The sequence below is a fragment of the Entelurus aequoreus genome, linkage group LG18, assembly GCF_033978785.1.
Source record: "Entelurus aequoreus isolate RoL-2023_Sb linkage group LG18, RoL_Eaeq_v1.1, whole genome shotgun sequence".
NCBI lineage: Eukaryota > Metazoa > Chordata > Actinopteri > Syngnathiformes > Syngnathidae > Entelurus > Entelurus aequoreus.
The window spans coordinates 30938692-30962886 of NC_084748.1; the positions used below are offsets into that span (position 1 = coordinate 30938692).

The 24195-nt window shown below is 38.5% G+C and overlaps 1 protein-coding gene and 1 long non-coding RNA gene across 2 annotated transcripts; one reads left to right on the plus strand and one right to left on the minus strand.

The window, feature by feature from the left end:
• Positions 1-5565: 5565 nt before the first annotated feature.
• LOC133634019 (uncharacterized) lies at positions 5566-10972 on the plus strand. Its single transcript, XR_009821868.1, has 2 exons — positions 5566-5892; positions 10178-10972. It is a non-coding gene; the product is annotated as an uncharacterized LOC133634019 (long non-coding RNA).
• A 562-nt stretch (positions 10973-11534) lies between these two features.
• LOC133634017 (U3 small nucleolar RNA-associated protein 6 homolog) lies at positions 11535-23853 on the minus strand. The gene is made up of 19 exons (XM_062026916.1): positions 23561-23853; positions 22885-22969; positions 22771-22812; positions 22603-22695; positions 22428-22475; positions 20822-20885; positions 20630-20748; positions 20481-20558; positions 20319-20400; positions 20152-20233; positions 19633-19811; positions 17754-17833; positions 17594-17671; positions 17335-17514; positions 15688-15768; positions 12433-12542; positions 12295-12361; positions 12161-12233; positions 11535-12003 (listed from the first exon to the last, which is right to left on the minus strand). The coding sequence occupies exons 1-19, from the start codon at positions 23650-23652 to the stop codon at positions 11840-11842; spliced, it is 1797 nt and encodes a 598-aa protein (XP_061882900.1). The 5' UTR covers positions 23653-23853; the 3' UTR covers positions 11535-11839.
• Positions 23854-24195: the final 342 nt, after the last annotated feature.

The following is a 24195-nucleotide window of genomic DNA, read 5'->3' on the forward strand; positions in this document are numbered from 1 at the left end:
ATTTTGTATGTAGTATAGTAAACTTTTCTTACATTATCAGTATTAATATTGTTTTTCACTGGTTGGCTGTGAAAGGTATGGCTCCAATACTTTACCAAATATGGTTATCTCTCTGAATTGCTACTATAAGGACAAATTCAATGACAATATGCTTTTTTTTTCCATTTAAAATTTTCGAAATCATTTTCACAACCCATTAATCTAATAATCCAAAAGCGCCTGTTTTTTTTTCTCTTTTAAATAAGACGTGAGCAAAAGTCTTACCTATGTGTCACTTGCAGCACCGAGATGCCATTATAACCTAACTGCCCCTTCTTCTGCCCCCTCTATTAATTACATAAAGCATCTAGTGTCAGGATGCTAAATTCATTAGTGGGGTATGTACGGCACGCCAGGGTCACGACAGATATAGAAAGCGGCCTTCCATCACAACTTCTTCTACACCTGCTGGACGTCATGGAGCGTTTGCCAAATTTGAAGGCTTTAAGGGCAAAACTTTAGACTACACTTTCAGACAATATCAAAGTCAACTTTACAAAAACATAACATAGCTTACTTTAGACTTAGACATAGACTTCCTTTTATTGTCATTCAAATTTTAACTTTACAGTACAGATAAGAACAAAGGTTTGTTGCATTAGCTTGTTGTAGTGCAGGATAAAAAGAAGTAATTGGGGTAAAAAAAGGACGTCGCTCACTATTTGACTTGTCAATTTTATAGTACTTATTACCTGAAGCAGTTTTTTAGGGTATCATAACACAACGTAACTGTCCAATGAAAAGCATGTTTGTTTGCAAATGCGTAAGAAAAACATTTATGACGAATGGAAGCAAAAAGATACATGCTTTTTTTTGGATACCCTGCTAAGAACCTGCGTCCACTACAGTGGACATTTGTGTTTTTGCATAAATGTGTACCTCTGACAAAGAAATGGAACAAAAACAAATTCTCCGGAGGATATTACCCACTTTCTCATTGATTATGAGCTTTTTAGGCTGTAAACTACTTTTTGTTGTATACATTTCCCATCTCGCTGCTCACATGAGCCAGAAACTGGGACTTTGTAGGCCAGTTGAATTAATGGAGGACTCACCTTGCCCGCAAAGACCCAGCTCCTAACACACAATCGTACATTCCAGCAAATCTCGCCCACAAATACCTCCAAACCGACAAAGGAATTCTGCACAGTAGGTAATGGTATTGATACATACCCAGGCATGCATGCAGGTGGCATACAGCAGCATCCACAGGAGCCTTACAGTCTGCTGGTCTGGCTCCCTGCAGAAGATGTCATCTGCAAGTTCCAACTTCCATGTCCAGCCACTGCCGCCGCCCCAAAAGTCACATCTGATCACATTCCGGATTAAGAAACATCCTTTTTTTTTTTGGTAAGGGGTGGGCAAAGCTTCTTGTGCATCTTTTCTTCACCACCAAGCAACAGAGCCCTTTAAAAAAAATAAAAAATAAAAAAAAAAGCCCCCAGCCCCAGTGAGGGATCCCGGGTGCACACCCTCGCCCATGCCCCCGTCAGCATGATCCAACCCGGGCAGGAGGAAGCCTTAGACGCGGTGGTGGTGCTGCAAGCTGCAGTGAGGATCTGGTGAGCAGGATATTCCCAAACAGCTGGAACAGGAGGAGCTGATATATGGTGCTGCTGGGCCCTCCCCAAAGCGGATAAGTGGTAACCTGGTTATTTTCAGCGCGTCACTGGCTCCTCTCCAATTATAGGTCTCCGTCTTGAGGAGTGGGGGGGCTGGTGGCGGCGGCGGGCTTTTGCGGCACGCGTGGTCCCGTATTCCCAATTAATCAGGGGAGGGAGGGGGGGGGGAAAGAAGTAGGAATGGTCAAATGCAACACAAAAGGAATATAAATGTGTTTTTTGTCAAAGTGCGCGCGCATTTCTTCGCAGCGGGAGCTTGGCTCTGTCAAGGTGTTCCCTCGCGTTGTGTCACCGCGGCTCTGAAGGCTTCATCCTGGGTTCATGTCGCCCCGCCGTCCCCTCCCCTGGACAGCGGCGCGGTAGCGCGCTGCGGCCCCTTGTGGCAGTGAGACGTCATTGCACGTATGTCAAAGGAGCGTATGGGGTTGTCAAAATAATTATCTCAAACTAGGACTGGGCGATATGACCTTTTATTAATATCTCGATATTTTTAGGCCATGTCACGATGCACGATATATATCTCGATATTTCGCCTTAGCCTTCAATTAACACTTGATGCATATAATCACACCAGTATGAAGATTATATGTGTCTACATTAAAACATTCTTGTTCATACTGCATTAATGTAGGCTCATTTTAAACTTTCATGCAGAGAGTCAAATCACAACTAAGTCAGTTTACCAAAACTGTATTTATTAAACAGTTATTAAGCAGTTGCACCAACATTCATGTCATTTCAAAACAGAAAGTGCAAGATTGTCAGAGATATTTTAAAACAAGCTATGAGTGCACTTTTGTGCATGATGTCACTAAGATGACACATCAAAACAACACTAAATTTAACCACACTTTTTGTACAGAACACCACTACAATAGTTCAATACAAAAAAGTGCACTTGTGTGCATGATGTCACATACAAGATATTTCAATAACTGTCAAAATGAGCTGCTAAATAGGAAATCAAATAGTGTATGTCCTTCGCTATGTGGTAGGTTACTGCGGACGTTATCTCCTTCTGTTGTTGACTATTTTTTTCATACGGTGTTGATCTGGAAATGGTTGTTTCTGCATTTTGCGGGTGTGGCACCGGCCGAGATGTTGACATGCGGAGTTTCAAGCACTCTTCATTCTCTAGCGGGTGACTTTTCAAATGATGCTACAAATTAGTAGTGCTGCTACTTTTGGTAGCAACGCTTTTGCCGCATAATTGACATATTACGGTTGTCTGTTCAACATCTTCCCGCTTGAAGCCAAACCACCGCCAGACGATGGACGCCATGCTGTTTTTCTTGGGAATTAATTTTTCCTCCATTTGTTAACAGATTCGCACCTTCTCTCTCTCTCGTATTAACACTCGCACCTCTCCACTAGCACCACAGGTAACGTTACCCATGTCGCTACCTCTCTGCTCGGCGAGAGCGTATGACGTTGCACGCGCGACAGTATGTGACGTATATAAGGAGGTGCGCTTGTTTTATGTCTCTGTGAGAAGGAGAGACAAGAAAGAGTGAGAAACGCATGCAGTGTAATGCCCGCAGCTAAAAGCAACTGCGTGAGAACGTATACTCGAATATCACGATATAGTCATTTTCTACATCGCACAGAGACAAACCCGCGATATATCGAGTATATTCGATATATCGCCTAGCCCTATTTCAAAGATATGGAGTTAAATTACTGCCAAAAGTCCACACACGCACAAACATGTTTTACTCACGCCCAACGATTCACACACAAACGCAGTGTGGTTTGCAAATCCAAAACATCATTCACAAAGAAACGCATTTTGTTTTGCAAATAAGAAACGTACCTATCAAACAAATACATCATGCTTCAGAAACAAATAACTTATTTCCTCAAGTACAAATCAAAATCTTTCAAGTACAAATCAAAATCTTTCAAGTACAAATCAAAATCTTACAAGTACGAACAAAAATATCCTTCAAGAACAAATCAAAATCTTTCAAGCACAAATCAAAATCTTTCAAGTACAAAAAAATATCCTTCAAATACAAGTCAAAATCTTTCAAGTACAAAAAAATATCCTTCAAGTACAAATCAAAATATTTCAAGTATAGTTGTTGATGCTAACACTATTGCCAGAAGAGATTCCATTAGTTCAGTTTCAGTTTATTTCGAACATGCATACGATACAACGTAATGCATCACATCAATTCCAGTTGTTTCATTACTGCACGTCCGAAAAGGAGTAGGAAGAATCCGAGCTTATTTAATCCTACCCCTTTTCATACCATAGCAATTTTATCCAATTTCCTTGTTCTCTGTAACAGAACAGTGAACACATAAATAATACACCATAGTAAGCATACAAATATTAAATACATAAATAATCTTAGTAACCTTACTCTTGATTTTAATCATATTCAATAATTATATTCTACCTACGTACAGTTTCCAATAATATGAGATCATGTGTTAATCACAAACATCTTATTGAACACACAAACCTCAGGCTTAGGTCAGGCTGATAAGAAAAATAACTACTGACCTAATATACTGCATTAGAAGGGACTAATACATAACTGATGAAAAATAAATGTACATGCTATCTATACACTTGGGTAAAACCGAATCCATCTTGTTTGGGTCCCACATCAACCTTAAGAAAGTCAATGATTTCACTATTAAAGTGGGTGACATTGTTATCACCAGGAAGGATGAGGTCACCTACCTAGGTTCCATTCTAGAGGCTAATCTTTCCTGTGATAAAATGGCAACCAAGTTAATCAAAAAGGTCAACCAACGAACGAGATTTCTCTATAGAATCTCCTCTCTGGTCAACAAAAGCACCATGAGGATTCTAGTGGGAACTCTCGTTCAACCCTTTTTCGATTACGCATGCACCTCCTGGTATCCTAGCACCTCCAAAACCCTCAAATCTAAACTCCAAACATCCCAGAACAAGCTAGTCAGATTACTTTTAGACCTCCACCCCAGATCCCACCTCACTCCTACCCACTTCTCCAAAGTGGGCTGGCTCAGGGTGGAGGACAGAGTAATACAACTTGCACTGAGCCTAGTCTATAAAATCCGCTACACCTCCCTGATACCGCAGTACATGTCAAACTACTTCCTTAACGAAAATGACCGCCATAACCACAACACCAGGGGGAGCTCCACTAACCACGTTAAACCCAGATTCCGATCTAACAAAAGTCTTTACTCATTCTCCTTCTATGCCACATCAATGTGGAATGCGCTCCCAACATGTGTAAAAGAAAGGGCATCTCTATCCTCCTTCAAAACCGCAATAAAAGTACACCTCCAGGCAACTTCAACCCTAAACTATAACACCCTCCCCGGATTGCAAATAATCAAATGTTAATAATCTAAGGTAGATACTTTTTCTTATGCTTTCTGATCTCTCTCTCTCTATGTCCACTACTTGCTATACATATCCTACCAAGTCAGACCTACACTGTTTCAATGTCCATTTCTCTGATGATGCAATTGTTGATGCTGATTGTTGATGACAGAAGTGCTCCATATCCCACACCCCGGATTGTAAATAATGTAAATAATTCAATGTATGTACTCTGATGATTATCCTGTGTGATGACTGTATTATGATGTTAGTATATATTTGATAGTATATATCTGTATCATGAATCAATTTAAGTGGACCCCGACTTAAACAAGTTGAAAAACTTATTCGGGTGTTACATTTAGTGGTCAATTGTGCGGAATATGTACTTCACTGTGCAATCTACTAATACAAGTTTCAATCAATCAAAAAACATACAACTATGGTGTGTTAAAATAAATAAAAAATAATAATGAAGGTGTTTGTTCACTAAACTGTCGATAAAATTAAAGTGCAAATGAAAGTACAGCTTAAGATTGTCACTACTGCCACTAATGGTGGGAGAGTGCAGTGAAACCTATTTTGTCCTCGCTAAGAGAAATATTTGTCAACACTGATACACACATTGTATCTCTGTATTTATCGATGAATACACACACGTATATACCAAAGTATTCGTAATACATGACTTCTGAGTAGTTCCCACTGTCATGGGTGTAAGTTTATTTTGAACCGCGATCCCGGAAGTGAGTCGTGTGATTAGTGCTAGCTTGATGCTAACGTAGCCTGGCTGTCATGGAGTTGACAGTACTAGTCAGGCGATGTTAAAATGTAATAAACGACATTATTCGATAATTCTGGACGGACGTTCATCATATTCGCCGTGGTATAAGTGTCGTGTCGGTGAGTTTGGAGCACTTTATTTTACCTTGGTGCCGACCTCGAATGTCCGGCTTGTTGTTCCGTCAGCTGTTGCTCCTTGTTTTTGTAGACTGAACATCTTGTTTAGAACTAAACACATTATTTGGATTAAAATATGTCAATTATTATTCGTAATGGAGGAGCAGTACGGGTTAGGGTAGTTTGTTTAATGAATAATAACACAAAAGGCATGCAAAGCTGTTTTAACTACTCCAATATATCAGTTATTTGTTCTGCTTTACCATGTCTGGACTAGTGTTTCATTCAATGAACCGCAGCTCCACCCTGTCATCAGTACTTAATATACTTAATGTGTTTGGCCACTGTAACATTACACACAGTTTGAACAGTAACACTGTGTTTGAATATTTAAATAATTATTTGGCATACCACTAGATAGAGCCAGCATATGATTTATTAGAGATTAATGGCTCTTTGAAGGGAGCTGGACTTTGAAGAACCATTCTTTCCAAAGTACCGTTGAAAAAATTAGCTCTTTTTTTTAAATATATATATATATATATATATATATATATATATATATATATATATATACACACACAAGTAACATGTTTTAAGGAAACAGTCACAGCTTGCACTTAAGATTTTGGTTAGAACAAGGGTCCCCAAACTACGGCCCGCGGGCCGGATACGGCTCGCCAGCACCCAAAATCGAGCCTGCTGGAAGTCCCAAGTTTAAAAAAAAAAAAAAAAGTTTTTTTTTTCATTATTATTATTTTTTATTATTATTGTTTTTTAATCTGTCCTTTCTAACCCATTTTCTACCGCCTGTTACTCTCTGTGTCTCCTAAATCATATTGTCTAAAGATGCATTTTTACATTGATAACGTGACATCATCGTGCTCGGAATATATATATATATATTTATATACAGCCCGGATACCCCGGACAATTTTTTTTAACCCAAGTCAAAAAGTTTCGGGGCCCCTGGGTTAGAATAATTCACACCAATATATACTCTATTTGTGGAAATTATTCCGAAATCATTGATAATTTTATTTTGTTTTTTTACTGGTGCATGTGCCTCACAATACGAAGGTCCTGGGTTCGATCCCCGGGTTTGGGGTCTTTCTGTATGGAGTCTGCATTTTCTCCCCGTGACTGCGTGGGTTCCCTCCGGGTACTTTGGCTTCTTCCAAAACTCCAAAGACATGCACCTGGGGATAGGTTGATTGGCAACACTAAATTGGCTCTAGTGTGTGAATGTGAGTGTGAATGTTGTCTGTCTATCTGTGTTGGCCCTGTGATGAGGTGGCAACTTGTCCAGGGTGTAGCCCGCCTTCCGCCCGAATGCAGCTGAGATAGGCTCCAGCTCCCCCCGCGACCCCAAAAGGGACAAGCGGTAGAAAATGGATGGATGGATGGGCTCTTTGAAGGGAGCTGGATTTTGAAGAACCATTCTTTCCAAAGAACCGTTTAAAAAATGTGTTTTTTATTTATTTTATTTTATTTTTTATATACAAGTAACATGTTTTAAAGCAAACAGTCACAGCTTGCACTTATAAGATTTTGGTTAGAACAAGGGTCCCCAAACTATATAACGGATACGGCTCGCCAGCGCCCAAAATCGGGCCTGCGGGAAGTTCCAAGAAGAAGAAAAAATAAATAGTTTTTTTTCATTATTATTATTTTTTTATTATTATTATTTTTTAAATCTGTCCTTTCTAACCCGTTTTCTACCGCCTGTTACTCTCGGTGTCTCCTAAATCATATTGTCTAAAGATGCATTTTTCCATTGATAACGTGACATCATGCTCGAAATATATATATATATATATATACTTATATACAGCCCGGACCCCGGACAATTTTTTTTAACCCGAGTCAAAAAGTTTGGGGGCCCCTGGGTTAGAATAATTCACACCAATATATACTCTATTTGTGGAAATTATTCTGAAATTATTGATAGTTTTATTTTGTTTTTTTACTGGTACATGTGCCTCACAATACGAAGGTCCTGGGTTTGATCCCCGGGCTTGGGGTCTTTCTGTATGGAGTCTGCATTTTCTCCCCGTGACTGCGTGGGTTCCCTCCGGGTACTCCGGCTTCCTCCCACCTCCAAAGACATGCACCTGGGGATAGGTTGATTGGCAACACTAAATTGGCCCTAGTGTGTGAATGTGAGTGTGAATGTTGTCTGTCTATCTGTGTTGGCCCTGTGATGAGGTGGCGACTTGTCCAGGGTGTACCCCGCCTCCGCCCATGTGCAGCTGGGATAGGCTCCAGCACCCTCCGCGATCCTAAAGGGACAAGCGGTAGAAAATGGATGGATGGATACTGTAAAATGAGGTGCCATATCTCATATCCTATATGCATTGACAATGACATCATTGTTTTAAAATGTTCTCTCACCTAAAAAAACGTTGTGGCTCACAAGTACACAACATATATAAATATTTACAAAAAAGTTAAAAATCTTAATATAATATTTAGAAATTATTAAAATAAAAATCAAGATGAGATAAAAATCTGAATGCTAAATTTTAGTCCCCCTACCTGAACTGTTAAACAAATCCACAGCAGAAAATCCATCCCATCCATTTTCTACCACTGTCCCTTTTGGGGTCACGGGGGTGGTGGAGCCTAGCTCAGCTGCATTCGGGTGGTAGGCGAGGTACACCCTGGACAAGTCGCCACCTCATCGCAAGGCCAACACAGATAGACAGACAACATTCACACACGAGGGCCAATTTAGTGTTGCCAATCAACCTATCCCCAGGTGCATGTCTTTGGAGGTGGGAGGAAGCCGGAGTACTCGGTGGGAACCCACGCAGTCGCGGGGAGAACATGCAAACTCCACACAGAAAGACCCCTGGGATCGAACCCAGGACCTTTGTATTGTGAGGCACATGCACTAACCCCTGTCGTACCGTGCTGCAGCACAATTAACCAGAAAAGTGAATCCAATTGTGGCTTTCTTTAGTTATGTTAACTTTCTAGTTCAGTCTGGTGGCGTGCACATACTTTTATTTTTTACAAAGATGAAGTGGAGTTACCCAAGGGAAGCGGTGAATAGGAAAAGGCGAGAAGAAAGCAAACATTTTTTGTTGAGACGACCCAAGATGTCAACCTTTTTCTCAGTGACACCAAATGTTTGTGAGCAACACCGCAAGAGGTACTGTCAGTGCAGGATGAGGTGCAGGCAGCATACCCCTTCCCCTTCGAGCTGTCCTGGATGAAATGAAATTCTTTTTTCCAATCATTTTGGAACTTGCAAGCGTATTTCTTCTTCTTACTCGTCGTCGCCATGTCTCTTCTTCGTTCTTCTGCTTCGTCTCCTTCTTGCTGTGTGTGCAGTTGTGCACTGAGCTCCAAAAGCCGTAGATGTTATTGTAGCGTCCCGGAAGAGTTAGTGCTGCAAGGGGTTCTGGGTATTTGTTCTGTTGTGTTTATGTTGTGTTATGGTGCGGATGTTCTCCCGAAATGTGTTTGTCATTCTTGTTTGGTGTGGGTTGACAGTGTGGCGCATATTTGTAACAGAGTTAAAGTTGTTTATACGGCCACCCTCAGTGTGACATGTATGGCTGTTGACCAAGTATGAATTGCATTCACTTGTGTGTGTGTGTGTGTGTGTGTGTGTGTGTGTGTGTGTGTGTTGAAATTAACATTATCATTAAACCAGTTAAGAGATCATACAACGTGTCAGCATTTCTTGACATCTTCGAGTAAAGACCATTGTTAAACCCGTCCAACGCTACATTATTATGTGACTGGGCTGGCACGCTGTTTATATGGAGGAAAAGCGGACGCCTGGACAGCATGCGGCTGTTAAGGGGTGAAGGTTTCAGGTAAGAGAGGACGCTAAAGGCAGTGCCTTTAAGGCACGCCCCCAATATTGTTGTCCGGGTGGAAATCAGGAGAAATTCGGGAGAATGGTTGCCCCGGGAGATTTTCGGGAGGGGCACTGAAATTCGGAAGTCTCCCGGGAAATCGGGAGGGTTGGCAAGTATGGCTCCCCGTCACATCCGGCCCAACTGCGCCAACAAAGTAATCATCTCTGAAAAACAGCTTACATTTTATTAAATATTGTATTATTATTTCTATCAATTGCAATGAAAGCGTTGGGTTCAGTGATACGCAATGTGTTGCTCGCCAAGCTTTAGTGGTTTCTAACAACATTGCAAATTATTGTGTTATGTGGAGGGCCCCTGGCTATTCCATAGAAACCTAATTTCTACTAAAGTGTGCACTCCTTGAAAGGGTTTTCACTTACTTTATTTACGCTATCGTTTCTCTGTAATTACAGTGACGAGGAGCAGGTAATCTGTGAATGCAGCTAGTGTGCAGCTGCAGGCGCCCCACCCAATGGTCTCTCCCACCATGAAGGCGGTCGTGGACGCCGTGTGGGCGGTATGGAGCATCGGGGCCTCCATCTACGACTACATCCACACCAGCGCCATGGAGGAGCGCATACACGCCCTGGAGAAGGTCATCACCATCCACCAGTGTGCCATCGGGATGCTCTCGGCGGCCATCTTGATGCTCTTCACTTACATCTTCCTCAAGAAACTTTGAGGGTCGGACTGCACCGGTAAAGTAAACAATAGTCAATTTCTCCAGGTAACTCAATATGCTGCAGGGTTGTTTAAACAGTTAGCACACGGTCCATTCAAATTTATTTATTAATTCCTTGCTGCTATCGTTTCTTCCGGAAGACACACTGGGACACCAAACTTGCTGATTGATATGTTTTAAATTACTTATCAGATAGATAAATACAGAAATCACATTCATGGTGGTGAATAATAACAAGACCACAACATTAGGTACCACTAGTCAAACAAGAGTATAGTAGATATATTTTAAAACTAGAAAATATATTTTGGAGCTAATTGGTACCTCTGCCTTCAATGCTCCGTTTTAATTTGGAATTAAACAATGTTTATTGTGGTGTTTACTATGTACTTTTTTTTTTTTAACCTGCTACTTTGAGCAAAATATAACAACTGTACACCAAACTACAAGTACTTTAACTTTAACTTAACATTATTGATTGCACTGTTAGTTGAATACCTTTTCAATAAAGTCAATTCAAACTGAGCATTATCTCTGAAAAGGCAGGATTATTGAGGCAGGTCTTGTAATGGATCTCATTGTGATGATGTGCTAGTGGACATTATGATTGCTTCAGTGCTTTTCCTTAAAACAATCACAATTTCAAAAAGGGATCAATATTGAATTTTTTTTTTCCTGTAATATTTGCACTAATTTCCTCATGTATAACATTTCTGGTTAGGAATGTTGATGACAGTATTTTGTCAAAGCCTCTTACTGATGGGAGAAGGAAACCACTACTTTATTACTGTAACTCCATACTCATGTATTTCATTTAAGAATGTTAGATTTTCTTTCATGCAGTTACAATATTCTAACTTAACTGTATAGTAAATGTGTGAAACAAAGTGGCCTTACAGTGGTAAATATAGTACAGTATATAAAGATGTTTAATGCATCCTTGGGTGCTGATGTTATTTTTTATCTTAAGTCATCGTATTTTAAAGATTTTTGAAACCCAAAGACACTTTAGAGTAATACGTTTGGAGATTTGAGAAGTTAAAATGAGGAGAATGTGTGACAACCATCAATCATTTACATGCGCTACTGAGAAGAATTGAATTAGTTTTATTTGAAGGCCATCCAAGTGTGTACTCAATAAGACAACATCCATTGGTTTAGAACCTTCTTGGAATCGTACATGTTCCCAACATGGCTCTTTGGAAGCAAGCTGCAACTCAACATGTCTCTCTGGAATTCCATCCCGAACATAGGACATCAAAAAACAGTTCATGTTCAGTAAATAACGGTGAACAAATTCCCAAGGATGGACTGTGGAACCAGCCAACGGCTCATGTGATTTCCTCAAGCAGACCAACTCCTGCTCAACACTGACAAGTCGACTTGTGTGGTTTCAATGGATTCCAAGGTGTCCGGTCTGAAGGAGCGTGTATTTGGTGGTGAATCTCTCCACGCTCTCCCCCTCCAGGAACTTCATGGCTCTCCAGTGGATCTTGCCACAGTTCTCCAGTTGGCCGAGGGGCCCCATCTCCTCCTGGATGTACTGGAGCCACAAATCTTCAGATGGTACAAGAAACACATTGAGCTGATGAACAGTGGAAATAACCATACACTGGAGCATCTCTGAGACTTTATTGGACTCTTATTAGGTTTGCTACTTGAATAACATGATACTGAAAATAAATAAGTTTGACTAACAATATTCTTGCCTCACCTTCATCTGAGGAGCCAAACTCTTGCAGGGCCCTTTCATAGTAGTTCCTCAGATAGTTCATCCTTGGAGATTCCTTCATGAACAACACAATTAGACCTGCCTCAATAACACCAATGTGATTTTGATGCACTCACTTGTTCTTTCTCAATCAGAATTATTCTGGTGAACAAAGGCTTGGAAAGAGGTCTGCTATCCTGTAAACTAAAAGAAAGAAAAGGTATTTGTTTGCACAATAGCTGCTAATTTATGTAAGTGTCACTACTTTTCTTTACCTGGTAAAAGTCTTTCGAGCTTTCTTGTAGCCTCCGGTGGAGTATGACCAATCGAGGTAGCACTCTTTCATCTCCATGGCAACGTCTGCCACTGCAGATAGCAGACCTCGCTGGTGGTAAAAAAAAAACGTGTCTGCTGAAGTGTTCTCAGGCTAAATCATTGTGTGCATATTGATGTGGAGATGTGAATCATTAAGGGCACAGCTAAGGTGTTTCATTCAAGTTTTCTTCTGAAGAGGAACTTCACTTTTTCTGGAATAATGTCTATTACAACTAGACAAGAACATTTTTTATCTTTTTTTATGAATTCTTTTTTGTAAATAAACACTCGCAAGAGTAAGCGAACAATGGAGGTAAAGCGATTTGCTCTATTCAGTCTATAAAGCGCTGTAAAAATACATCCCAAAACCTACATCAACGTTTTATATACATGCTGTAAGTATATACAGTATGTATATATATATATATATATATATATATATATATATATATATATATATATATATATATATATATATATATACGTATATACATATATACATATATATATATACGTATATACATATATACATATATATATATACGTATATATATACATATATATATATATACATATATGTATGTATATATATATATATATATAGATATATATACGTATATATATATATATATATATATGTATATATACACATATATATATATATGTGTATATATATATATATACACATATATATATATATGTGTATATATATATATACACATATATATATATGTGTATATATATATATATATATATATATATATATATATATATATATGTATATATATATATATATATATATATATATATATATATATATATATATATATATATATATATATATATATATATATATATATATATATATATATATATATATATATATATATATATATGTATATATATATATATATACATATGCTATTTCCTACTTTGGGACAAATGAAGTTCCAGATTTAGCTTAAATATAAGGAAGAAGAGCTACAAGTTTTAGACGCTGAAAGATCAACAGATCCAGCAAGTTGCTATTGTGTTGTATTGCTAAGCACCAAGCAATAAATATACATTACGAACATAAAAAAAAAATCACTAACTGTTAGCGATGTAACGATATTATCACGGTATTAAGGCCACAGTATGATATTATTGTGGTATATGTCCAAAAATAAAAGATGCCATAGTATGTAAAATTAAATAGCAGGAATGTTTAGGATAAACACACTTGCTGTAATTGAACACAAATGTAATGCACAAACATGTATTTTAAGTGCAAATAATCTGTTTAAAGCAAATATTCAAAAAATTATTTAAAAGTGATGTCTTTAAAATGACAATCTAAACATTCCGTGTAAAACAATATTGTTCACTTTAGTCTCTTTCAACTTATACTTTCTGGGAAGCAGTAGTAAAGGTTTGGGAACTGAGGACACCAATTTTTGAAGCTTTTTTGGTGGAATTATTTCCCATACTTGCTTGATATACAGCTTAAGTTGTCCACGGTCTCCCTTGTCGTATTTTACGCTTCATAATGCGCCACAAGTTTTCAATGGGAGACAGGTCTGGACTACAGGCAGGCCTGTCTAGAACCCGCACTCTTTTACTATGAAGCCCCGCAGTTGTAACACTTGCAGAATGTGGCTTGGAATTGTCTTGCTGAAATAAGCAGGGGCGTCCATGAAAAAGACGTTGCTTGGATGGCAACATATGTTGCTCCAAAACCTGTATGTACCTTTCAGCATTAATGGTGCCTTCACAGATGTGCAGGTTACCCATGCCTTGGGCACTAATACACCCCCATACCATCACAGATGCTGGCTTTTGAACTGTGCACCTATAACACTTCAGATGGTTGTTTTCCTCTTTGGTGCGGAGGACACGACGTCCAGTTTCCAAAAACAATTTGAAATGTGGACTTGTCAGACCACAGAACACTTTTCCACTTTGCATCAGTCCATCTTAGATGAGCTCGGGCCCAGCGAAGCCGGCGACGTTTCTGGGTGTTGTTGATACATGGCTTTCGTTTTGCAAAGTAAGTGTTTTAACTTGCACTTACAGATGTAGCGACCAACTGTAGTTACTGACAGTGGTTTTCTGAAGTGTTCCTGAGCCCATGTGGTGATATCTTTTACACACTGATGTCGGTTTTTGATGCAGTGCCGCCTGAGGGATTGAAGGTCATGGGCATTCAATGTTGGTTTTCGGCCCTGCCGCTTACGTGCAGTGATTTCTCCAGATTCTCTGAATCTTTTGATATTACGGACCATAGATGGTGAAATCTTTAAATTCCTTGCAATAGAAATGTTGTTAAATAATGAATGATAAATGGGTTATACTTGTATAGCGCTTTTCTACCTTCAAGGTACTCAAAGCACTTTTGACAGTATTTCCACATTCATCCATTCACACACACATTCACACACTGATGGCGGGAGCTGCCATGCAAGGCGCTAACCAGCAGCCATCAGGAGCAAGGGTGAAGTGTCTTGCCCAAGGACACAACGGACGTGACTAGGAAGGTAGAAGGTGGGGATTGAACCCCAGTAACCAGCAACCCTCCGATTGCTGGCACGGCCACTCTACCAACTTCGCCACGCCATCCCCCTTGTTCTTAAACTGTTTGATAATTTGCTCACCATTTGTTCACAAAGTGGTGACTCTCGCCCCATCCTTGTTTGTGAATGACTGAGCATTTCATTGAAGCTGCTTTTATACCCAATCATGGCACCCACTTGTTCCCAATTAGCCTGTTCACCTGTGGGATGTTCCAAATAAGTGTTTGATGAGCATTCCTCAACTTTCTCAGTCTTTTTTGCCACTTGTGCCAGCTTTTTTGAAACATGTTGCAGGCATCAAATTCCAAATGAGCTAATATTTGCAAAAAATGTAGTTTACCAGTTCAAACATTAAGTATCTTGTCTTTGCAGTGTATTCAATTGAATATAAGTTGAAAAGGATTTGCAAATCTTTGTATTCTGTTTTTATTTACGATTTACACAACATGCCAACTTCACTGGTTTTGGGTTTATGTAGAGGGCTTTATGGGTGCAATAGATGACTCCCATTAGCTTCATTGTTAGCCACTTTGTACTTGCCATATATTACAAAGTTGAATGCATGAAAAAAGAAAAACATATGTGTTCTTGTCTTAGATAGGGATTGTGAATGATAGGCAAAGTTCTAAAAAAGAAAAAGTGCAATTCCTCTTTTAGGATTACCTTGAAGATGGCCTCTGTCTCCTCAGGTTTCTGGTTGGCTATGCTCCACTCGACCTGCAGCTGCCAAATTGGTAAGCTCTCCTGTTAGAACAGAGCAATGAGAGAACTTTTGCTTTATTTCAGCCATTGTCTGTGCTGCTTATCCTCTTCAGGGTCACTAGGACACTGGAGTCCAGCCGAGTTGTGTGAACGTGTGCTCTGTGAACCACTACACGACTTGTGTGCAGAATATAAAAGACTACAGTCATAAAGCATATGAACGCCTGCAGATAACTAGTGATAAATATTAGGGGTTCTCCAAAAAAACTATTTACGTCCAAATCTGTATTGATTTAATAATTTTAGAAAATCGCTTTTTTTTTAAAAAAGTTTTTTTGCAAATTTTTTAAAGAATCAACTTTTAAATTTAAACATTAAACAACTACCGGTAATATTCATATTATTATTGATACAGTTGGTTGTAATCTTTGTTTTTCTTTCTTTTTTTTTTAAAGTATTGTATTCAGTAAGTATTGTATTTGTATGTATTCTCAATTGCTTTGTAAATTTATATCTTAAGTATTGCAAAACTGGAATTAGGTTGCTTTATTTTCTTTTTAGATTAACATTCTGTGATTTTTGTAATAAAAATTTGAAAAATGAATTTAAAAAAACGTGTTTAGGCCAACACTACGCATATAAGTCATACGTCAGAGGTCAAGTGGAGCTTTTGTAACCTATTTTTGAAAAACTTATTTATATACCAAATAATATCTTGCAAGAATTGTGTTGAATTAAGAATCTGATTGTGAATCAAATCATCACCCCAAGAATTGGAATCGAATCGTGAGGTGCCCAAAGATTTCCGCCTCTGTTATTTATCACTGATTATTTCATTGTAGAAAATGCTTTATGTTCAAAGATACCATCTTATCTTTGATGATGGTTGCGACGTTTAAACAAGGACTGGGGCATGCAGCCAATGTTGATTGTTTTTCCACTTCTCTACTGAGCGTTACACAATGTCTAATTTCACTTCACTCTTTACTTTTTCTTTCCTTTTGTTTGGCACGCCAAGAAGAGTGTGACTCATGCTTGGCATTGCAAAAACTTCACTAATAAGCAATTGTGTAGCTGCAGCAGACAAACAATACAGCGTTTTTTTTTAGCCTTTTAACAACATATACAAGTATAGTAATTCATATTCAGTATGAGTCCCTCAGTGGAAAAAGTTTGGACTTACAACTATTTCCCATTCTGCTTATGTATTTTACTTTACGGTAGTTATTTCATGTTTAGGAGCTGTTCTGTTTGTTCTTGAGGAGCCCCAATACTTTTGTTTTACGTTACCATGACCATACCGGACTGGATTAGCACCTTGTTTATGTATATCATGAGGGTGTCTAAATGCTTGAAGTTGCAGAATGTGTAGTAATCCTCCTCATGCTTCAAGTCTTAAGAAAACAATACCAAGCTCCTCTGTTGTAAAAGTGCCTGCAGCTAATTTAAGTGTAAAACATTCATCATCATGTGATATTCATGTTTAAGGTGTTTTTTTCCATTTTGCCTACTTTTCTCCTTTTCTGTAAAAAAATACGTTAATAGGATGGAATGGAGGCTAATTAGAGACGACCCACTTAGTTGATAACTGTGTGTGTGTGTGTTCACCTTGGGATGGATGTGTGTGAGCGCGTCCTGGAACAGTGGCCCAGCGTCATCCCTCCCCAGCTGCATCAGCGTCTGCAAGGCCAGGCTCCACACCGACACCGACTGGCTGTAGCGCTGCGTGACTGCCATGGCGATCTCAGTCGCGCTCTCTGTCTCTCCTGATGACAGCAGGATTTGCAGCTGCTCAAAGGGAGGACGTCGCGTTACGTAGGACAGAGTGGGACAGCTGTCCTTGACAATTGTGGTACAGTCTTATTACCCAGTTCTTGTAATAATCCTCTTTTAGCAGTGATGAGTCGTGGGCTCGCCTCAGGACTCCCATTAGCCTCTCCTGCCTCTGTGATGAATACGATACACACATACAATACATTTGTTCATCCTCACGCAGGGTGACAGCATAAGGACAGAGCTTTACTTACCTTGTCCTTCAGCTCTTGGACATTTGTCTTCCTTTTCACTCTCTCCAGACAGAATGCCACGTAGTAGGTCCACATGGGTTCTGCAGCGGGCCACATAAAAGCATGATGAGACCACATAACAAGTAAGACATTGCCACAACTGACATGTTTGACTGTTCAAATGAAATTAGGTTGTGTATATTCAAATGTATATTGAAATATTCAGTCCTGAAGAGATGTGTTAGACCAGGGGTGTCCAAACCTTTTCCACTGAGGGCTGAACATGGAAAAATAAAAGGATGCGGGAGACATTTTTCACTTTTTAAAACTAATACAATATACAGTAAACCTTTGTATATCGTGGTATATATATATTGGTTGACCTAGAGAAATAATTTCTGCCAAGTAGGAATCATTTATTATGAATCATATAATTTCATAGCTAGAGTATAACAAACTGTTAACTATATTCTAAATACATTAACATTATGAGAGCCCTCTAGATATAAAATATTCCCTTTTAGTCACTTTTACACTCTTTTAATCCAATATAGTAATGCTATCTGAAGCTGAGCCAATCAGTGGCCACGATACTGAACAACGTGACCTGATTGGTTTGGTCTCATCTAGTGGCCAATAGGTTAGACTTAAATGTATTCCACACTGGGGAAATTATGTGGTTCCAGTGCAGATTCAAAAATATCACAAAAAAGTATTACAACCAGCATTAAAGTCACTAAAGTGCCATCCTTTGCTGCGCAGTCTCGATGGGGTTTAAACCAAAATGCACATGAAAACAACAGAAGGATTGAATAACACAAAGAAGTACATATAAGAACACAGAGCTGCTGCAAGCAGCTGCCACTTCATCGGCGTCATTTTTACAAATTTAAAAAGCAATGAAAAACTAAAAATTAGTAATAAAGATTACATATTGTGCACATACAATTGCACCATGCTGAGATTCAATAAATAATAACACAAAAACACCAAACAAACTACTGCAGTATTGATATTTGTAGTTTTATTTAGACATTTATCTTATTGAAAATGCTTAATTTAGAGCAAAAATTTTGTAGAATATTCTTAAAACAAAAAATCTGTAATGCTGTGATACTGCAGTATTTGAAGACATTGTGCCGAAGGACAACTGTATTGGATTTTTTTAAGAAAAAAAAAAAACCGGCCTGCATGTCAGCTTTATGATATTAGTGTCAACATTTCAACTTATTTCTCATTACATTACACCTGTTTACACAGTTAAAAAAATTTGCTGCGGGCCGAGCTGCACTTTGGGATGCGCGTGTATTAGCCTACCACCAAATGTATCGTATTGTATTGGTGTTTAACACACCAATATGTAGAAGCTCTTTAACCATTTTTTCACAATATGAATTGTTTTAAATAATTAGTTATAATTATTTACTTACGTTTCTGAACAAAAATACACACTTTCCCAAAAGGGCCACATAAAAATTGTTTTAATTCTATGTTTTAGTACTATGTACAATAAAGGATTATTTATTTGTTTCGGTTTATTTGTTATTTTTTAGTTGTACATTGGTCTTATATTATATATGCAGTGCTTAACACATTTATATTATGACTTTAAAAAAATAAATGTGTAGAAATATGGGCCTCCCTTCCTAATAAACACCTGCTACTCTTTACAGTTGCGTAAACAGAGAAAGTACAGCATACTGTAGTACAGTCAAGGAGCATTTTTTTGCAGCATTAGTGTCATAGTTTGAATGACTTGAAAACCAACCACTAAAGTATTAGTGTGGAACAAATGTAGGGTGTATATATTGACATAGGTACTGGGACATATGGTCTCTACACCTACAAAACTTTAGCCCATCATGCACAGTGCATGTATTGAATATGTGATGTCTCCTACCAGTGTTGAGTCCCTCAAGGCCTTTATCGTACATCTGACAGCATTGCTCTTCCCGTCGGTTAACCTCCAAGGCCCGCATTTTGGCGGTCTGAAGTTCCTGTCCTGTTACCGGAGCCTCAAGCTCCCTCCTGGCCAAGAAGTCCCAGGTGGCACTGTCATCCAGGAAGTTGTTTTTTAGGCTGGAAAACAAGATCAGTTTCATAGTTGACGTTTTGGAATAGAATGTGTTTGTGCAATAGCGGCTAGCATGGCATGTCAGCCTTACAAACAGGACAGTTTGCATGTTTGCATGCTAGCGTTGGCACTCCTGCATCCCAAAAACATGCACTTCAGGTTAATTGGAGACAATAAATTGTCCATAGGTGTAAATGTGCGTGTTAATGGTAGTGCATACGAAATGTGTCCTGTGATTCACTGGTGACCAGACCACCCGGTCAGTTACGATAGGCTGCACCTGTAAACCTCATGAGGACAAGCGGTATAGAAAACGGATGTTTGTCCATCCAAATGTTGACTTACTCCTGCAGGATGGACTCTTGGAAGTCTTTGGTGAAGTCAAAGATACATGCGATATTCAGCAGTGAGATGATAAACTCTGCCTCTGTGGCACAAAAACACCCAAAGGTTACTTCCGACTGACTTAACAGCTTTGTTTTTTCAGTAATTCAAACCAAAACCACGCCTACCTTTGTTTATGTCTTTGGCATCTTTATACACCACCATTGCTAGTTTCCCACTCAGAATCTCTGGAGAATACTCAAATTCACTCTGGATAGTGTCAAGAATACAAACAGTGTATAAGTGATTTTAAGTATTTTTACTCATTTGGAAAGGTGTGAGACACTCACAGTGTCTATCTGAGCTTTCTCCAGTCCTTCCTTCTTCTTCCTCAGCTTCTCACAGTGCAACAACTCCATGCGAAAGTACTGGAATACATTGACATGGTGGAGTTTTCAACTTCCTATGGTGCAAATGTGGCTTTATTCAGACTCCTTACCTCCTGGTAGACCTTCTTGTTGCCTGGGTGGAAGCGTAGCGCCCTAAGGAACAAGTGACGTGCATTATCAAAGGAACGTCTCTCTTCCAGCTCCATCTTAGCAGCCATGATCCAAAGTGCTGGTGACAAGAGACAACCACAAGAATGTGAGCATCTCGTGTTCAGCTTTGAAAATGATACTTACAGATGTACCTGGTTTATCAGGGTGGATGGCCAGCAAGGCTGAGAACACCTTGCTGAGCTGCCCCTTTGATGCCTGCAGAGAGACACAATGCACACACCTTTACACCAGTAGGGTTGTCAATATATTGGTAACAAAATGTATTTCCATACATCAATTCCACAAATAAAGGGGACCATAAAAATGTCAATATTGGCCTTATTTTAACAGAAAATCTTATGATACATTAAACATATGTTTCTTATCGCAATCAAAGAACAACTTTGGCATTAAATAACAAATTAACATACTAGAAAACTTCTCTTATGTTATGAAGTAAGCCAACAGGTTAAAAAGGCTACTAATTTGGCTGCTTATGTATGCAGTAACATATTCTGACATTTCCCATCCTCTTATTTTGTCCAAATTTTGAGGGCCAAGCGGTAGAAAATTTATTATTAATCTACCTGTTCGTTTACTTTTAATACCTTGTTACTTTCTGTTTTAACATGTTCTCTCTACAATTATGTTCAAATGTAATAAGCACTTATTCTTCTGTTGTTTGGAAGTTTTGGTTAATACTACAATTGTGGGTATGGATCCAATATCAAGTAGTTACAGGATCATACATTGGTCATAATTAAAGTCCTCCTGTGTCCAGGGGCATATTTACTGAGTTTAAAAACATTAACAAATAAAAAAATAATTTCAAAAAACAGATGTAATCACTGTAGTATCGACTACAGGTGGGAATCTTTGGGCACCTCACGATTCAATCACGATTCAGGAGCTACAATTAAAAAGCGATTTTTATGCATCTTTGATTTTTGCATATTTTTGCAGTTTCACATTTTTTTCGTTTATCACTTCCAACTTCTAAAAACCCAATTCCTTTCTAATAAGAAAAAGTTCAGTTAATTCCCACATATATTACATTAATGAAAATGTGTGCAAAACTGGACCAGAAGTGCCCGATAGTAAAGGAGCTGGTCAGATCTCTCGGTGAGGTGGATTGCTGCAGTCAGCGAAATTTTAGAACTGCCTGCATTACTTTATTTACAATAAATAAATCGATTATCAACGTTTACTAATTAATTCTATAATCATCCATGCCTGAATTGCGATGCATCAAAAAATCGATTATTTCCCTCACCTCTAGTATCGACTTTATACGAAATACGGCTCTTGTACTTGGTATCGTTACAGTCAGTATTTGTATAGAGCCACGCATTTGTTTACATTCAGGAGCGCAAGCTTGCTGTTAGGTATTGTATCCTCCTACAGTGTGTAGTGAAGCATGTTTAGCAAATCCTCCTACTGCAGAGATATTTGTAAAAAAAAAACATTGTTTATTTGTCGCCATGGAGGTGAGGATTAGTGATTTACAAGTAGCTAAAACACTGTGGATGGACGTTAGCCGCTAGCTAAATTTATAGCTCCACCTTTATTGTTAGTTTTTACGCCAAAATATTTCCATTCTCTCTCTTCTTTTTCCACGCTGTGAAAAAATTATAATTTATTTTTCAAAGGCAATATAGTACCTTTTTTAATTAATTAGTACTGCAATACTTTATTTGTGCCGGTATACCATACAACCACTGCTGTCATTCAGACTAATAATGAAATATTATTACATACCCATTTCTTACAGAAGGCAACGTGCGAGAGCCAAAGTTGCACATCATTCTGAAGGGAAAAGACATGAGAAGTTTTTTAACAACATTGGAACTTTTGTACTTTAGCTTTGATCTGATTGTTTCCCTTTGTGGGACAACATGTCCTTGTTATGATAATAAGGTGCTTGATAGAATACCTTCCACTTGTTTGTTGCCCTTCTGAAGACACTATTGATTCTATGTATGATGGCAAAATCAATCTCCTCCTTCTTGTGTGTGTATCGTATGCACTGCACAGAAAACACAAAGATGAGAAGCAGTACAGGTACATTAATGCTACAGGAAGGTGGCAGCATGTTACATACCGCTCTCCTCTTTTTGACCAGCTCCAGGACGTTGATTTCGTACTGTAATTCAGCATCAAGGTCTATAAATTGAGTCATTTCAACTTAATAGAATTAGTACGAAAGGACTTGTACCTGTATGTATGCGATAAAGTCGTCTTTGGTGACAATCAGCCTGTGGAGTTTGTACTCCAGCGCTGTGATTCTTTTGATGATGGTTCTGCCAAACACAATGAATGAATTCCCTATTAGAATGTGGTCCTTTTTTTAACAAATTCCATACATAGTATATACAAATACTGTATGATGAATAAATGTTCAGTTCAGTTTCGGTTTATTTCGAACATGCATACGATACAATGTAATGCACCACACAATTCCAGTTGTTTATTACAGCACGTCCGAAAAGGAGTAGGAAGAAGCAGAGCTTATTTAATCCTACCCCTTTTCATACCATAGCAATTTTATCCAATTTCCTTGTTCTCTGTAACAGAACAGTGAACAAATAAATAACATACCATAGTAAGCAGACAAATATTAAATACATAAATAATCTTTCTCAATAAAAAAAAATAGTATATATAATTACTGTATGATGAATACATTTTATAATGTACTTTTATATATTGATGATATATAACAACTCCAAAACAATGTTAGTGTTTCTTAAGATTTAGGGCAGTTTCAGTCATACTATTCATTTTTTGGTGTTTATATTTTAAATGAGTCCTTAGGAGACATGCAGCCGGTTGATCAATGAGGGGTTTTTTGTAGTTAGTGATCATCTTTGTGAAATATTGTGTTGTCTTACTTGACTTCTTTCTTGGTGAAGAGCCCCACTCTCTCCAGTTGCTCCAACTCAGGAATTCTGTCCTCGATACGCTGTTGAACTATCTCCGCCATCTTAGCTGCGTTCGAGCACCAAATCCAGCAACCCTTTTTTTCTTTAAATCAACTGACAGAATGTTAATTATGTGCTATTTTGTCTACTAATAAGATTGTTTTAGTCCAAGAGCCACGAGATTAGCGGCGATGGACTCGGAGCACACATGGCCGGAAGTTGTGAACCACTACACTTCCTGTTTTCTCACCAAATATCTCCGACAAGAAACACGAGTTGTGCCATAATAATCTAGCGTGTTTTAAAATAAAGTTAAGTACAATTGTGTTTACGTCGGATGTCAGTGTAATGAACGACAAAACATGGATTGGATTATTCCACGCGTGTTGCATAAGTAACTCAATTCCGTTTATTTGTCAGACTTTTTTAAAAGTATTGTTATGAGAACGCATTATTAAAATACGTTATTCACTTTTTGCATTTTTGTGACTATTTGGTTTAATCACACGCCTACTGTAAATGGTGATGGGCGAGACAGTCGTTGTGAACGCCTCACTTGGTTTCCCGCAAAAATTGTAGAAAACTCGAGCGGGTGATACGTCATC

Coding starts and splice junctions, on each gene's coding strand:
- LOC133634017 (XM_062026916.1), bottom strand. CDS start 23,652: ATGGCGGAGATAGTTCAACAGCGTATCGAGGACAGAATTCCTGAGTTG. Junction 22,813..22,884: donor ACTTTATCGCATACATACAG/GTACAAGTCCTT, acceptor GCTGAATTACAG/TACGAAATCAACGTCCTGGA. Junction 17,834..19,632: donor CCTTGAGGGACTCAACACTG/GTAGGAGACATC, acceptor GGCCCGCTGCAG/AACCCATGTGGACCTACTAC.